The following is a 17,206-nucleotide window of genomic DNA, read 5'->3' as shown; positions in this document are numbered from 1 at the left end:
GAATTTGTGTCTGATAAGGAGTTGATTAATCATTTCCAGAGCACTGCAAAATCTGCAGTTAAAGCTCTTCCACATCATGGGATCGTGTAATTTCTGCTTATCTACTTGACTAGATTAAAAAGCAAAACCAATACAGCTTGATATGCTGAGTAAAGCAGAACACAGTTTTTTGTTCCAGCCAATTAACCACAGACTGTCTCTGTGCCTGTTTTGCAGGCATCATGAAGCAGGTAGAAAGTCAGGATTTTTTTCTATACACATATTTCATCTTCTGTAATCACATTACTACTTCTGCTAATTTTTCTGGGATATATGGAAGGATTGTCCAAGTTATAATGTGAAATATCTTTCTGTTCAGTGCAAACATTTATATTGAATTTCTCCTAAATGACCATGCTGTTGTAGGTTTGGTTTTGTTGGTTTTTTTTTTTTTTTTTTTGGGGGGGGGGGGTAAGTTGTAGGGTTTTTTAGAGGGGTGGTTTGTTGGTTTTTTTTTTTTTTAACATAGAACAACATTCTACTTGAAAAAACAGCCACAGGACACATCTGGACCAACTCCAGCCACAGCACAGGCCATGTTGGTGAATCCTATGAAATTGCTGTGTTTTCAGCAAGTCATTTACAACGATTCTCTCTTCTCTGAGCAACAGCGACAAAAAGCTCAGACATACCTTAGCTCTAACGTAGGAATGAGTAAAGACACTATTAAGCACAGATCCACTCGGTACTCGGTACCGAGTGGTATAATACGACTTGAAGTCTTTCTAGCTCTAATCTATTAGAGCGTATTTACTTTTGTGAGACACTGTGAACATTACACGCGTTCTTTCCAGGCGTGTAATGCAAACACAGTCAAACAACAGGTTTCATGCTTATGCCTCTGATAATGCTACCTCCATGCTCATTAAAGTCAGCTAATTAAAATGCTGATAAAAGTAAGCTCTAAGATACAGAAGGCAAGTTTTCACCTAGCTAATGAAGTCCCAGAGTTTTCCAGGGCAGCCCGCTCAGCCACTGCAGTAACGGGCTGTAAACGGGGAAAGGCAAGAGGGGCGGCAGCCTGCACCGGGGCTGCAGGGGTGGTGGGCAGGGTACGCTCCGCTTGTGAAAGGGGAGACACGGGACAAGGCGGTGGGATGGGAGCTCCAGGGAACTAAATGCCACCTCTATTTTCCTATCATAATCTTTGCTAAGGGAAATGTCCTCAAAATGTCTCACTGATCTTTTTTCCCCTCTGTTATTTTGGGGTTTAAAGGTGCAAATTGAACTCCGCATCCCGCTAGTTCTTGCTAAATAAAAACTGCACATTGCAATCGGTAACTTTTACCGTTTGCAACTCATTCTTATCTGGCCTCAGTATCAGGCACTGTGATGAAAAGGAAAGAAGTTACACTGCCGCCACGGAGGGAATACACAGCCTATTCAGCAGAAATCGAGGACGAGTGTGTCTGCAAGGAAATACACTGCCTGACCTCCGGACAGCTTCGACAGGTCAGAGAACAGCAACAGAAATGACTCACTTTCTTCCTGTTTCGTGATGGGACTGTGGTAGATCTGAAAAAGGGGAGGGAATGGAGGAGGAAGAAACAAAAACATAGCGCAATGTGATTCGGTATTTATTTTTGAAAGAAAATGCAGCACCCCCTAAATCACCCAAAGCCAATCACAAACAGTAAGACAATGTCCCAAAGAAATGTCATTTTATAATTAAGCAAGACACCATTATCTACACAATAAATGAGTTTTTGCTGACTTCCTACATTTCACTGGAGCACCTGTTTCTAGGAAAGAGGTCTCCCAAAAACTGAACAGGAAACTTTTGTTTGTCCTTTAGGTGCCCTGTAGAAACGGCAGCTGGACAGTCTGGCACACAGCGGTTGTGGGTTTTTTGTTTGTTTGCTTGTTTTTAAAAATTCAAGTGTCAAGACATTCCTTCATCCCATACAAAAATAAATTTTGTATTTTTTTATTAATAATAAAGAGCAGGTGCCATTCTTGATAGAAAATCAAAAATCCTTTATACATAATAACGTTATGCAAACAAACTGAGCCCCAGACATCCCCTAAGTAACTGGCTGCCCAGCACAAGCACACTGACCCTCCACACTATCCCACATCCTTTCCTCTTTAAACGAGTAGCAGAAAAGTGCTGCGGAGGGTGCCCATGTCCCATCTCCCTGCTCCCACATCCCACCTCTGCATCAGCAGCCACACAGCCCTGAGCAGGTCAGCAAGCGCACTCACTGCCAACCCTCTTCACCGAGCCCACCGAGGGAAAGGCAGCTCTCCAAAGGCAAGGGGAGCTGCCAGAAATGGGTTTTCCCGCACTGCACATCACGCTGTCTGTGCTTTGTTCAGTCTGAAGGAAGGAAACACCAGCAGGCACAGAAAGGCGGGTGAACACTGGTGCAGGGTGGCTGTTCCCATGGGCCAGACTTTCCAAACGCTGCTCACAGCAGGGACAGACAAAAAAAATCACCTCCCGCAGGTTGGAGAGCGAATTGTGAGCAACAGAAATATCGAGTGTTCCAGAGCCAGTAAGGCCACAGTCCTTAGGCAGTCTTGCACAACTAGGGAACGCACCAGAGCTTTAAAGGGGGAAAACCAAAATCCCCGTTGCAAGCCATACCGCGAGCAGAACAGTACAAAACCCCATTTCGGCTGTGCAGTGGCTGAACTGATGCCTGAATTACGGGTAAGCAACAGCAGTGAAGTGACAGCTGTAAAAAGGAGCCTGCCAGTGGCTGTGTCACTGCTCTTCCCCAGGACTCACCGGCAGAGGACACTGCTAGGCAGCATATTCACGGCTGGGCAGCAGCTCCCTGAACACTTACCGGCTCCTTCCCGTCCATGGCTTCCATCCACAGCCTTCGATTGGCTTCCGAGAGTGCTTGCAGCGTGATGGTCCCAGACCTGCGCAGAGTTCATCCAGGGACAGGCAGGAAAATGAAGCAAAAGTTGTTTTTAATAAACAGCAGAATGCAATTTCATCCAGGTTTATCTGTTTGGAGGCCATTTGAATACTAAGCATCTTACCTTTCATTGGTTTCAATGTCAAAACAAAACCTTTTGTCTATAGAGTCAGTCTTTCTCCTTACACAGGATTTCAGTGTCAGGTCTAAGGTGCCCTAGGAGAGAAAATTAAAGCCAAGATTAGAGGAAAGAAATACGGGAGAAGATTTCAGGTTCCTCAGCACCCTTAGGCTGCAGCCCAGCATGGCACTGCCCGTAGAGCACCAGGCTCCCAGTGGGTGCCCTGCCAATCCGATGGCATTGGTACCAGCACAGAGGTACCAATGGAGCACAGATGGTCCTTCCCACCATCAACAAAGACAGAGATCAAAGGCTTTGTGAGCCAGGCTTCCTCTCCTCAGCCACAAAATGTTCTAGACTTCACGGCACTACCCCGCAAACAAGTGCTAAATATCTCAGCAACAAGCAATATGCCTCCACAGAGCAGGAACACTGCTATAAACAAACCTCACGAGGCCAGGACCATGCTTGTCTGTTATCTGACACAGCTGGGTCCTAATTTTTATCAGGGCTGATCAGTGCTACCAATTATCCATAGCATTCATGGTCCAAACAGCTTTACACAAAATACCTTGTAGAAAAAGAATGTTAACCAACCAAATCTAGAGCAGATGTACTCTGATGAAAGGCCGGCCCTGCGGAACTGAGCTCTGGCCCTTTGCGTTCGTGCCCCTTATTAAAGGGGCATTAACTGACTCTACAGCAGAGTCAATTTTTAACGTGATTGTGAGATCTCCACGACTTTGCAGGAACTCTGAAGAGACACCCGGGAGATCTTACAACCAGCCAGACCCTAGGGCTGAGTCTGCAAACCTGGAACATGTTCATCACCCCGACTGTCACCACCGCTGCGTCTGCAAGACCTCTGGCAGATGTGGATCAAGCAGATCCAGGACAGCCCAGGGCAATGACACCCTCCTCCAAGATTACGTCCGGCTTACGCGCTGTGATGATAATCTCCCGGCTGTGTTTTGTGTGCGTGCTGGTCGTTTGGGGCTTTTAAGAGCACTCCTTGTAATTGTGGCATTTGAAGCTGTGTGGCCAGCTGTGACCCGAAGGTGCACATTACCAGAGTGCAAGAGTTTGGGAAGGGGACTAATTTACATTTTCACAAGCCCCTACCTGCATTAATTGGCCTTACTAGACAAGTTTACGGCAGAGATGACAATAGATCTCCCCGGTCAATGTTTTGGACATTTCTTTGCCAACGTCTCTGCCAAGGGCTTCCAAAAAGTACATTTTACTTTATTGCTGCAGCATGCAGAGGGCTGCCAAAGAACGGACCATGAGATCACGAACTGGAGAACAGCATGCCTGACCGGGAAGTCCCCGGGGGACGTCGCTCCATGGCAGAGGAGGGTGGGTGGACTCAGCTGGACGCACTTGCTGTACTCTGAGCCACCGTCCGTCATCCACGCCTGCATCCTACCCCTCCTCTGTCACACCGAGGAACTGTAGGGAACTCCCAGACACATCACTCACTGGTAAAAACCAAAGCATTTTGTGAAAGAAGCAGTTCCCCAAATTGTTGCCTTATCGCACAGTTTAGAGCTGCAACTGCTGTCCTCTCCTCCTCTCCTAACCAGTTCTGAGAACAGAAATCAAAATCACAAACCAGTGACTGTGTGAACATGCAAAGGCAGAGAAATACTGCTTTTAGAAGCACTCATCTAATAACTTGAGTAATTCAAGTACTTGCAATCACTGCCAGAGGCCTACGTGCAAACCAGGCTGCAGGTTCACCGCCCATTTGCATGGATAAATATAAAAATTAGCTTGTCTAGAAAGGCAGAAATTTCACACTAGACCAAACTTCCAAGTCACCATTGCCTGAATAAAGCTCACATTACATGAACCCGCATCTCTGCTGCCACACCCTGCAGGGCTTCGGGTCATTTCGGAGAGAGGGAGGTGAAACTTCTCTTCACAGAGGTGCTTCCTTCAGGTCACACCAAACCACCCGCCTGTGCAGCCAGGCAGGGAGGGGACACGAAGCCCACCCCTCTGCTCTGTGGTCAGGAGCCCTTCCACAGCCGCAGCGTTGGGACCAGCTCACTGTCAGCACGTCTTGAGGACTGGCGCTGCCAGACAACTGCTTCCGACAGCGGGGCTGGCCTCTACCACCCCGGACGTGGCACTTGTACGTCTATTTGCTTACGGAAAGAGATGATGTGGGCGGACTGAAGGTGAGACCTGATGGCTGGTTCAATGTTTGCAGACATCCCTCCAAGAAACCAACTCACTTGCTTAGCTCCAGGCTTCTGGTCCATGGGCGTCATCCGTAAGGTTTTTGCCTCTTTTTCATACTGGCAATAATATTTCACCCAGGAGATGCCCAGCGCCCCTGCAGAAACACACGGGAAGCTGGAGTCAGAGACAGCGCCTTAGTTGGATGCAGCTGGCAAGGCACAGCCAGCATTTCCCGCACGTCCGTGCTTCTCTGGGGACAGACACCGCCGGCCCTGGGGGACACCTCCCTCGCCAGCATCTCCACTGGCAAGGGCCAGGAGGAGCAGGAGGGGAGGAGAAGAGCGCAGGGCGGCAGCCGCTTCCAGCGCCCTCCCAAAACGCTGCTGGTGAAAGGGCGTTTCTGGGACTCTGGTCGCAAGCCAAGCTGGTTTGGCCAAGTCCAGCCAAGACCTACACTGGCAGGATCCTACGTGTCTTGAATGCTTGTTTCACACAGACACGACTATTTTTTCCTGTTGATGAAAACCTGGCAGTAAAGACAACAGCATCTTTAAAACACTCTAAAGTTCCTATTTATATCACACTAGATTTATTGTCACTTTTCTTTGTTGTCTTACCTGAACCCCTTTATATGAAATACTTCAACTGCTATTTTTTCTGTAATTTTTTTTTAAGTTGCAGCATCAAGAGGAACAACTCACTTCATACTCGATTTATAGGGGAAACATAAATAATGGCAGCAAACAGTCATTGGCATGCAGGAACATGCAACGTTTGTGGTCTAAAATCTCTGTCTATGTTTTTTCTTTTAAAAGCAGGATAAACATACATACAAATATATGTATAAATACGTTTGTATATATAATCCAAAAATTAACTGCTCACAAAGTTGTCTGTAGACTCAGAGGCCACAGCTCTGCATACAGGCTTTTGTCCCCTGAGTGTTCATGCTTGCATGGCCGTATAAAGCTACAGTGAGCATTTGTAAAAGACTGAATTTAGTTTGATTTGATTCCGCACAGAATCACAACAAGTTTTGCTCTCAGCAGCTTAACTCTCATTGCTGGTTAACACTTCAGCTGTACTCAGATGCCCTCAGAGACACTGTGAGAGGGAAGCTGGGCAGGACACCAGATTCATTCTGATAAAACACAGCCAAGGTGCAATCTGCCAGAGCTCCAGTCTCTCCAGCGCTACAAGAGAGTAATAAATCTCATCTAATTTGAGTGCAGGGCAATTAGCTCCTTGCTTACACGGCTCATGTAACCCAGAGAAAGCTCTCTGCCACCACTGAGAAAGCTGGCAGCTACAGCTGCTGGTGATTCCCCGGGCACCCCGTGCATTGGCAGGCGGTGACACCCCATGCAGCACAGCCCACAGCAACACCGCGGCTAAAGCTGGTGCACGGGAGCCGAGCACAGCCCACGCAGTGGGGCTATGAGCCGGGCAGCCCGGGCTTACATGTTTTTAACGCATTCAGGTGCATATAAAAGCCATTACATTTCTCCTGAGTGTACAGATAGCCCTCAATGGTCGGCTGCCCAGGTAGCTTGCAGGTTAGGGGGGCTTCCTTCATCCTCTTCTTCAGGTCTTCCAGCTCCTCCCGCGTGCTGGAAAAATGATTCCTTGTCTGTTAAGAGAAAACAAAAAGAAGCACATTTGAACGTGAGCAAAGAGCAAGCTTCATGTATCCCTGGTCAAATTTTAGGTGCTCTGGCAGAAATGAATCGTTCCCAATGTACAAAATGCAGAAGCCACTCCACAAATTCACAGCTATGAGAACACTGGACTCTTAAAAGATGATCTAAGAGACAAGGTTTAACATACCGTGCATGGAAATGGCGTCGAGGAGTCATAACTGGGAGGACACTTGTCCTTTCAATAAAAGAAACTTAGCACATTCTAAGGCTAGGTGGAGCAGAAGGAAGCAGGCGTATTCTCCTACAAACACGGGTGTTGATTCCTCAAAAGATCACGCTACGCTGCTTGGCATGAAATGATTTTTAAAGAGTCAGGTCAACACAGGGTACATAATCAAGGCATTTTTAAGGAACACCTCTTAGACCAATTAATGAGCCAGCAGCAAACTCAGCTTGGCACAGATTTATGGCTGTTGTTACAAGGGAATGAGGGTGAGCCATGAAAGACTGAGGATAAAAGAAACAGGACACAGATATTTTACCCCATGAGCATACTTAGCCAGTGGAGGAGCTTATCAAAGCACGTAGTAAGCCAATACTATTAAGATCAAGATTGGAGGCCTTTTTAGAAGACGTATACAATTTCGACCTCATGAAATTAGAAGAAATTCCCAGGCTTGTTTATGCACAAGGTTAAATGATACAATTGCAATAGCCCCTTCTAGACAGAGAAAAACACTATAATAGCACCTGCGGACTCTCTTGTGCAGGAGAGGAGAAAATACAAGTGAACTGAGAAGGAAATAACTTTATCTGCACCTCCCACAATGCAAACATGGACAGTCTGTTTTGCATGGAAAAGCCTTGCCACCAGAGGCGTTTAAATACAAATGAGAATAGAAGTCACATGCAAAAAATACTTCAGCTGGGCAGGAACTCACATTCTGCAGGCTGAGCTGAAGCTGCTGTTTATAAGGGAGGAAATCCTGCGTGAGCTCAACTGTCAGGTTGTTGTAAGTAAAGAGACTGTGGAGAAAAGCCAGCACCTGCAAAGGAGGGAAAGGACACAGATTAAACTTCTCTTCTATATTTCTGATCAGAGGAAAGATAGACAGGAAACAGAGTTTCAGAAATTACATATACAATTTTTTTTTTCCTTACAATTTTGGAGTGATGCAAGTTTTAGTATGACTTATCCACCACAATGTCCCTAAAGCTCAGCTCTACCACCCACACATCTGTCTTAATAAAACACACCCGAAATGAAAGACCCTGCTGGGAGAACACGAGCAGATCTGCAGATTGCTTGTCCACAAGACCTACACGATCCCACGCTCAACCATGCCCGGTGCCAGGGCAGAGACACCCACCCAGGGCAGGGTCCTTGTACACAGCCACGAGCTGGTACCACTGCAGCCCATGCCATGACAGGTAAGCGGACCAGATAACAACTCTCTCCCTCTGAAGACAGCTAATGCTAACCAAACACAAGGTGTCCAAGATAATTCATGACAAGATCTCTAGCTACCTACAGCGTCCAGCCTGTTGCTCAGGATCGACTTACAGACATGAGAAACAAGTTTGTGGCTTCACGGTGCTCCAGCAAACACCACTAAGGCTATTAAGCTGCAGCAATCCAAGTGTACAAGGTTAACTCCCGCTCCATCACAAGACTCCCCAGGACCGAACCCAACCTTGTAACTCATCCCTTCCTGCAACTGTCAGCAAGTCAGCATATCTGAGCATCAAACAACAAGGCCTGAAAGAAAATGAAGCTCCTACCGGTTCAACGATACTGAATTTCTTGCTTTCTTGTACTTCCTGGATCTGGTACACATACTCGAGGGAGGACTCAAAGAAATTGTGTCTCTCTTTGTCAACCTGAAGGTCAGCCTGGAAGAAAGAGGGAGAGGTGAAAAAAGAAAATACATCACATCTAGCTTGACAATATTTGACTAGCATTTGCCTGTCAGCCCACAAATAGTTTTGTCCTCACTTCAGAAAAAGTCTGCCAAAGGTGCCCAGCCCAGGTTTTGAACACTTTGCACAGAACCAGAAGACTGGAACATTGGCCATTCTTCTCAGGTCTGCCCTTTTCTGGCTTCCTTTCATTTATGGATCCAGAACCTCACTCCCCTCTGCAAGGGCAAGGCTTTCCCAAAGCGTATTTGTTATTTTAGCATAAGCTCCTTCTCCACCCACAGCTCTGCACCAGTGAGGACAAGGCCACTGTCATGATCCTCTCACCTGACTCCTGCTGTGACCCGAAACCAGCAATTCCAGAGCTGCAGCACCAGGTAGCACAATGTGGCATGCCACGTTACCACAGCTTACACAAATTTTGCCTTGCAAAAATGCTTGTAGTTTGATCTGACAACTGTTTTGACAGATCTGATTTGATCTGGCTACTCTGATGTGGGCTGGAGCACCTGGGGCTTTCCCTCCTTGTTGCAACATGTTTGGTGGCAGCATCAGTTCGAAGGAGCACCATCCCTCCTCTGCCTGCTGCTCACTGCCACCGTGGGCCTGCTGCCACAACTACCCCTGCAAACACCAGGAGCTAGGCAGGAAACTAGGCTGGCAAAAATAATAATAACCAGTTATTTTTCAGCCAGATCAGTTCCCCGAGCCAGTTCAAAGGGTGGCCAATCCCCAGCTGTGCCAGTATAACTGGTCACTGCCTTATACTATAAGGGTGAGAACAAGCGATGACAATGCATAAAGCCACTGTTGCTGCTTGACACTTTACAGTGAACTACCACCTCGATATCCCTGGTTTCATCCATGTGAATAGGCCTTAGGTAGATTTAATTGCTCATCAGTTTCAACTGGTTACTGAAAGGGATGATTTCCCCCCCCCTTTTTTAAGATCTAGAGCAGCTGGTGGTGTTGATTCTGGACCCAACTGAAGAAAACTCCATACACACCTCCTGTAACTGGGATTCCTTCTTTTTGGAAGACAAATGCAAATGGCGATCCAGCATAGAATAAAACTTCTCACCATCCTTCTCAAACTTTTTCTTTCTTTCCTGTAGATGCAAGAGTTGAAGCAGAACCAGTTATTGGCATTTTCCAGATAAGAACATGCAACAACGCCAAGACCTTTTCTGCAATTCAGTATTCCTACGGAAAATTTCTGGTCGACCCACCAGAACAGGAGGCCACTTTCCATTTGCTCTGCTTTCAGTCAGTTGCTTACACTGGATTCAGTTATGCCTCAAGACCAAGCTCTGGCAATACTTGGTGGCAAAGGCACTTGAAGTATTTTGTCACGTCAGCATTGTAGCAAAAGCCCCACCGACAAGGTATCATTCCCCTCTCAATCTCTTCAACGTCAGGTAAACTCGAGACATACTAATACATCAAAAACCTATTCACCACTTGCTAACGTGCTGTTCACATAGTTCAGAAACAACTGGGCAAATACTTTCATGTCAAAGACATGTCCGTGATAAGAAAAGATTTGTTAGGAGTTTGGCAGTTTTCTGTTTTGAAGCTTTTATCGTGTGTTTCTGAAAAGCATCAGAACAGAAGCAGAAGACAAGAAGGGTGATAAGTGGGAGGGAAGTCATTGTCTCTTTATTAGCAGTGGTGGAAACAGAGATCACAAACCTCGCAGTCAAAGCTTACCCAAGTTTTACTGCGTAGTGCCCAGCCCGAATACGGCCCAGGTGAACGCTGCCTCAAACAGCTGTTTTACAATGCACAATGTGAAGACTTCACCTCTTGGAGGTTCCCTGCAGATGGTCTGGTTCTTATTGACCTACTGTCCATCTCAAACATGCCTACCACAGGCATGCAAACATGAAGTGTGGACTGATTTCTTGAGAAAAAAAGACTTTGTGAAGGAACCACTATAACAAAAAGAGTTGTTTGCACTGACAAACCTGAAAGGGTAAATGTCTAGAATGAGAGCAAAAGGAGACATTTGACAATGAAACCCAGAGAGAACACAGGGAGGAGCTGAGCTGAGGACCAGGCCGTTTGCTTGTGCCTTACAATGACACTGAAACCACAGAGCACTGTGGCAATCAAGAAACAACCATGAGTAGAAGCCAGGTTGACAAATACCCACATCAGATGGTAACTGAGCCATCAGTGATTGCTGAGAGGCAGTTAAATTGCTAAAGTAAGGAAATTCCAGCCTGGCAGCAGCTGCAATGCCAGCTCCAAGTAGCTGAGGACTAGTGTATACATACTACAGGGCATGTATAGGATGTCCAAATACTCTGTCTAGCTTTTGAAAGCTCAAGAAAGTGGAAAGCAGAGTTAGGAAGTCCCAGCCTCCTGCAGAATTAATGGTATCTTTCAACAATTATCTCCCAAAAGCCCTGAAATCCTGTTCTCTTGCCCCCATTCAGAAATTCATGAATAAGCAAACACACACCAATGCCACCACGAAACAGAGCAGATGGACTCCGCCAGACTGGTGGATATTAGTTATTCTCCTCATGAATTCAGCAGTGACCACAAAGTTTGAAGCTGTGTTTCATAAATAAAATCCTTTCTCTTTCTTTAGTTGTTTCTCCTGCTATGAAGTTTTGCTTCCCCGTTTCACTTGCACGGACTATCCAGTCTGTCTAATGGGATGTCCTACACAGCAGGACGCCTGGGGGCTCCCCAAACTGGTACTTTGGCTCAGCACAGTTAGCCCCTGCCTAACTGTCTGTCGTCTTCTCAGACCCTTGCTCATGGCGGCTACTGCTGTATTCCCTCTGGAAGCAGAAGAGTTATCTTCTGGTGGGCACACACAGGGAGATACTCGTAGGTTGTTTACTGGAGCACATGAAGCTTGCAGAGCTCCCCATGTTACCCATCATGGGTAGCATCTCTCAGAGAAGGACAAAGGCACTCATATTCCTGGCAATAGCCATTTTGGCCTTTGCTGGAGGAGCAGCTTGCCATCAGCACCCAGGCTTGTGGGCACTGGTTCCTTAGAGGCACCTCAGACAAAGGGCGGACAACTGTTACTGCCGGCTGCCTTCCTACGAAAAGGATTTCTCACCCCACAAGAGCGTCCTGTTTCTCTAATACTTGCACGTTGCTGTTGTGAAAGCACAATTACTATGGAAAAATGCAGTAACGCTTGCAGAGGCACCGACTTGAATATCCCTGCTTATATTTAACTGTATGGAGTAGGGCAGGCTTAGACCAGCAAACCTTTTAACCCCAGTAATTACACCTACGGCCCTACAGAGACCCTGTAATCACAAGACCCCTGAAGAGAAGTATATCTTCTGGTATCATCCTCTGCAATATCAGGGATACTGTAACTCCGCGTTAGCAAATTCATGCCTCAGAATAAAAGAGATCCAGCCATCAAATCCAGAGGAGCAGAGACTCCTCCGAGAGTAAAACCTAATTTAAGCAGCACTGCAGCTGCAGAACCGATGCCAGGAAGGACTGTCAAAACAAAAACACCACCCTCGTGACTAACAACACCCCTGATAAGTAAATCCAAACCCAGAGAAGCAAAAGCATTGGCGAAGCAGCAATTACCATGTCTGTAAGGTCACACTTCTGGATTGTCTGTCTATGCCATTAGATGCCATGTCTAACGCAGCCAGGAACCTAGGCTTGTTTTCATTTCTGTAACGAGGAGTCACCAAACCCCAAGGCCACAGAAGTGTAGTACAACACAGCTGCATCGAGAGCACCGGCGGCCGATGCAGCGCTGCGGGTCTGCAGCTCACACCTCTCCTGCTGCCGTCTTCTTGCATCTCAGAGAGGATGGCTACGCCGGCAGCAGGTCCCAAAGTCCCCCGGTGATGGAAAGCTAGCTCCGAACTCAACCAACAAGAGCTCAGCTGCCCCCATGGAGGTGGCACGTGGAGGTGGTCTCTCAACACAGCAAGGGATGGTGCCAGCCCCGCTCCTTAGGGGACCCGCAGGCGAGCAGCTGAAGGCGCAGCAGGAGAGGGGCTGAAGCATGCTCCCGTGCTCGAGGCGCTGCTCCAGGCGTACTGTCCTGCCTCTCGATGCCGGCGAGCAGCACAAGTAGGGTGACTCAGCCGTCCCCACCCTGGTGGAGTGGCTACGAGGGACGGCAGCCACGCTCCAGCCCAGAGCAGGGACCAACCTCTCCTGCCCTCCGCCATCTGCCCTCCGGCTGGGCGGCTGCTCGGCTGCCCCAGGAGCTGCGGGAAAGCGTGGGGCAAGGGAGCAGGGAGCAGCTGCCCACCAGAGCCTGGTGCTGCCATGGCCAGGCATGACAGAGCCCGCAGGCAGGGGTGCGGTGCCGGGCAGGGCAGGGGGACGCACCTCTGGATGCAGCAGCCTGGGAGCGCATGGCTCCTGGCGAGATAAGCATCTCATCCCCAGGAGAGGCAACGTCACTGTGGGTGGCTGTGGTGCCCATGCTGATGGCCACAGGACCACGAGCCCATGGGGAGACCACAAGCTGTGGGTGGCCATGGTGCCCGTGCTGACGGCCGCAGAACCACAAGCCTGCGGCCACAGGGAGACCATGAGCTGGAACCTGCGCAGCAGCTCTGCCACCAGCTCGCATGGGCAGCGCTCTGCAGGAAGACACGGCCCGTCCTGTGGCAGAGGGACATCTCTGCAGCAGCAAAGATTGGTGAAAAGAAAGAAAAAGCCTGGGGGAGCAATGGAATAGCTTTTTCTGCAGCAGGAGCTCGGAGGCCAGACAGCAACTCCTGCAGGGAGTGCCTCCTCCTCCGCCAGTGCCCATGGGCAGGCAGGGGCATGTGGCTGCGCCAGGGGTGCGGAGCGCCGAGCTCTCCCTGGGGATCGAGAACGATTGCTGAGACAGACACCGGCATGCGGAGCACGGCTCGCTCCTGCAGGAGAACTGCTGCCATGCCGAAAGGAGCGCAGCACTGAACAGCATTTTTGGCCACTAAAAGGGGACTTGCCAATCATTTCCCACTCTGGCTAATTAACATATAACTGAAAAGCAGAAGGATGAACTACAAATCCCTCCTGATTGTCAAACCAAAGCTTCTAACAGCTTGTTGGCTGCTGAACAGAGCAAGCCAAGACAAAAAACAACACAAAAAAACCACCCAGACTGAAGCACAATCTGGAAACATAAGCACAAATTAGTTCCTCATGAATATTCAGCAAAGGACAGCATTACCTCCCCATTAAGATTTGCCAAGTCCAAGAAGCCACCCAGCTTTCATTTATTTGCTCACCAAGAGAAACCGAGACGATTTCACCCGAATGCAGGCAGAGTCGCGCAGCAGTGAAGCAGGGTGCTCTTCGAAAGCTTTGCTCTCTAAGCTTCAGCAGATGCTGCTTTAACCAGAAATGAGCAGGAGTCCCAGGAACAGCACAGGCTGCCCAGTCCAGCGATCGATCCACCAGCAGCTTTGGCTAGCTGCGCGTGTGTGGGGTCCTGCCCTGCAGACCGGCTGCTGCCGGGAGCAGGCAAAGACGGAGCCCCTCAGCAGCCGCTTAGCTCCAGCTTGAGCGAGAGATGGAGCAGCTGAGGACTGGGGCGAGAGAGGGGCAAACGGACTTGCCAAAACTCTCCCTTAACCATCAGTTGCTGATTAGGATCCTCTGAAATCCCCATCCTAGAAGAGGCAGTGAGCAGCAAGCAAGGAGCCCAGCTCACGTGGCTACTTCTCTTCTTAAAGGAAAACAAAACACAACACGCTTTGCCTGCTGGGAGCCTCCACCTCCAAACACACCTGCAGGGGTTCAGGTGGAGGATCAGCACCCAGCTGGACGTGCAGCCGGCCGTGAACGGGAGACGGGCGCGCAGCCGGCACTGGGTGCTCCCGGGCTCCCCCCTGCCTGCCCCCTGCCCCCACGTCCCCGTCCCTGCTGCCTCCTGACAGCAAAGCTGCAATGTGGCTCTGAGCAGAGCCTGGGAAACACCGCAAGTTGAAAGCCTGTAAATATTAAATTAATCTGCTTCTGCTGCATTTCCTACCCCAGTATGACACGTTTTGATGAAGGCAACACTAATCCTGCTGAAATTGCAGCAGAGCTACTGCACTCGTGACATGGACGCCCAGTAATGAACACAAACGGTGATGTATTCACCACCACTCGATAAAGAAGACAGTACTGAATAAATTCAAACCCCTAATCAGTTTGGGGAAATCGCAAGCTGTTGCTGCAGAGGAGCTGAAGGCGCGAGATGGGCGGCAGGTTCTGCTTCGGCTTGCAGCCTCATCTGGCAAATGGTGGAGGGAAGAAATGGGAAAAAGAGAAATATGTTCATATGGAAAAAAATACTTCATGCCTGAGCTTAACTAATTTTTATGATGCATCAGCAGTTAACACAAAAAAAGATAATTTCTAAAAAGAAAAATGCCATTGAGGGGTGTAGAAAGAGCATTTCTATAAAACCACATTCAATTTAACCTGGCCTTTTTCCCACACCCACTGTGTTCTCTCAAATGCTCCTTAGATCTTTCTCCCACAGAGATGAAATCAAGTAGAAGTTACTGTCCTCCCTTTCTTTTAAAATTATTATTAATGAAATATTAATAACAGAATTAACTAAGTGCTTTTAGCAATACATGTTATCTCCTATGTAAGAACTTTTTGAAAAACACTGCATTTATTCAGCATCCCAGAGCGTAGTAAACATTCCTCCCGCAGCTTACAATGAGTCCAAACAAGTTTTTCCCCTCTGACTTTTTTGTGTTGCTTTGTGTTTTCATTTTTGTTTTGTTTTGTTTTGTTTTAAAAAAAAAGCTGTCTCCTTCCAAGTGGAATTGGAATGAAACTTTTTCTATTCAAATCCTCCTAAACTTAATGACTTGCAGCAAGGCTCTTAACGAAAGTACCCCAACCCCAGAACAGAGCTCACCCACAGCGTGTGAGCTGAAAGCCAAGGGCTTTGCTGGGAGGCTGCCGGCAGGGAGGGAGGGACAGCCACCGTCCCCGTGCGAGGCCCCCGCGGCAGCGCTCCGAGCTCAGCCCCAGCCCCGCCGCCGTGCCAAGGGGGTCTGTCCTGCGAGAGGGTGAGGAGGGGCTTTCCTCGGGTTGCTGCAGCGTTGCATCTGCTGCAAAACACATGCATCGCTCTGCCGCACAGCTCTGTAGATCAGGAGGAACGTGCGCTAAGTAACACCATGTTCATTTGGGGCTTCAGGTCACAACCAGTCCTACCATCCTGCTTCGCATTCCCATTTGCGGTGAGCACATCCCTCTCATTACCCCTCCTCCCCCTCTTAATCAAGAACTCCATCACCCCACATGCTACTCTGCCCCTTTTCAAACCTCACGGTCAGGCATGCCTGGGAGTCAGACGGCTTCTGCCAAACAGAGATGGCACATGGCACAAAATCCACCGAGTTCGTAGCCTGCGTGGACCGAGCATACAGTCTAGCCTCCATGAATATGACCTAATGTGAAATGAAAAAATAGACCACGCCACACGCTCTCTCCCTTAAGCAATGCCTGCGCCTCCCTGGTACCACCCGTGGCCTTCCTAGCACTCGCAGCAGTCTCGATTATGCTGGTTCCTTTAGACGCTCACCAAATCAGTGCTGCACCCCCAGCCATGAACTCTCACCAGCTCTGTAGCTTTTGAGCAAAGTGCCAGGGCCAGGGCTGAGAAATGGGTCAGCTCAGGGGATCCCGGATCCTCCGCTTTTATTCTTGATGTCTACACAAACAAACATTTACCAGCAAGTCACGGGAAGAGCAACGATCCCACGGGTCTGCGGCTAGCAGGGGAAGATGGCTGGAGGGGGGCGGCTGCGGCGGGTCCTAGTGACACCCCAGGGGCTCCCCTGTGTGGGAGCACACCATCTGACTGAGGAGACTCCATTCATCCCCAGGAAAACGGGTTAATGCAGACTCAGATGTCTTAGTCAGACTGGCTGGCTGCTCTCCAGCCAGAGTCATCACAAAGACCCAATTCAAAGGCTCTTCCTATCTGGCTTCAGCATCTTGCAAAGAGAACAGAAAACATCTCACAGAAGGCGACTCTGCCAAAATATGTGAAACGAAGCAGAGGGCACAAATTCTCTGTGTCATGTCTCCGGTCTGCTCCACAGCCTGGCCCCAGCCTCTCTCTCCCTGGTGTAAATCAGGAAGGATCTACTCGGGTGATGCCAGTCAGTGGAGCCACAGCAGAAATGGAGAGGGACCCCTCGCTGACAGAGCACCATTGTGAGGAGTCCTCATTTGTATTTCACGCCTTCTGCTGAGGGATGTGAATGACCCAGAGGAGCTCTGCAGGCTGGCAAGTGAAGGAAGGCTTTGTGCCCGAGGCAATACCCAGCGGGACCCAGGCCAGCGGTGTAGCGCGGGCTCCTGTCAGGAAGGCATCGGAGGTGAGGGCAAGGGTCTGGAGTGGGCTGGGGCTCGCTCTGAAACTCGCACCCACTCAAGGCTGCAGAGCGTCGTTGGAG

The 17,206-nt window shown here is 48.9% G+C and overlaps 1 protein-coding gene across 2 annotated transcripts in view; it reads right to left on the bottom strand.

Moving 5' to 3' along the window:
- Positions 1-17,206, bottom strand: part of OPHN1 (oligophrenin 1) — a 71,591-nt gene that overhangs the window by 22,371 nt on the left and 32,014 nt on the right. For both annotated transcript variants that reach the window (XM_076347112.1, XM_076347113.1), the window contains 8 exons: positions 9,791-9,892; positions 8,646-8,756; positions 7,805-7,909; positions 6,724-6,853; positions 5,277-5,377; positions 3,037-3,128; positions 2,835-2,913; positions 1,521-1,554 (listed from right to left, as the gene is read on the bottom strand). In XM_076347112.1, coding sequence (XP_076203227.1) covers positions 1,521-1,554; positions 2,835-2,913; positions 3,037-3,128; positions 5,277-5,377; positions 6,724-6,853; positions 7,805-7,909; positions 8,646-8,756; positions 9,791-9,892 — 754 coding nt within the window. The remainder of the gene's footprint in view (positions 1-1,520; positions 1,555-2,834; positions 2,914-3,036; positions 3,129-5,276; positions 5,378-6,723; positions 6,854-7,804; positions 7,910-8,645; positions 8,757-9,790; positions 9,893-17,206) is intronic.

This window comes from Aptenodytes patagonicus, chromosome 9, assembly GCF_965638725.1.
Source record: "Aptenodytes patagonicus chromosome 9, bAptPat1.pri.cur, whole genome shotgun sequence".
Lineage (NCBI taxonomy): Eukaryota > Metazoa > Chordata > Aves > Sphenisciformes > Spheniscidae > Aptenodytes > Aptenodytes patagonicus.
The sequence above is the reverse complement of the archived record's forward strand: the minus strand, read 5'-3'. Positions and strand labels throughout refer to the sequence as shown.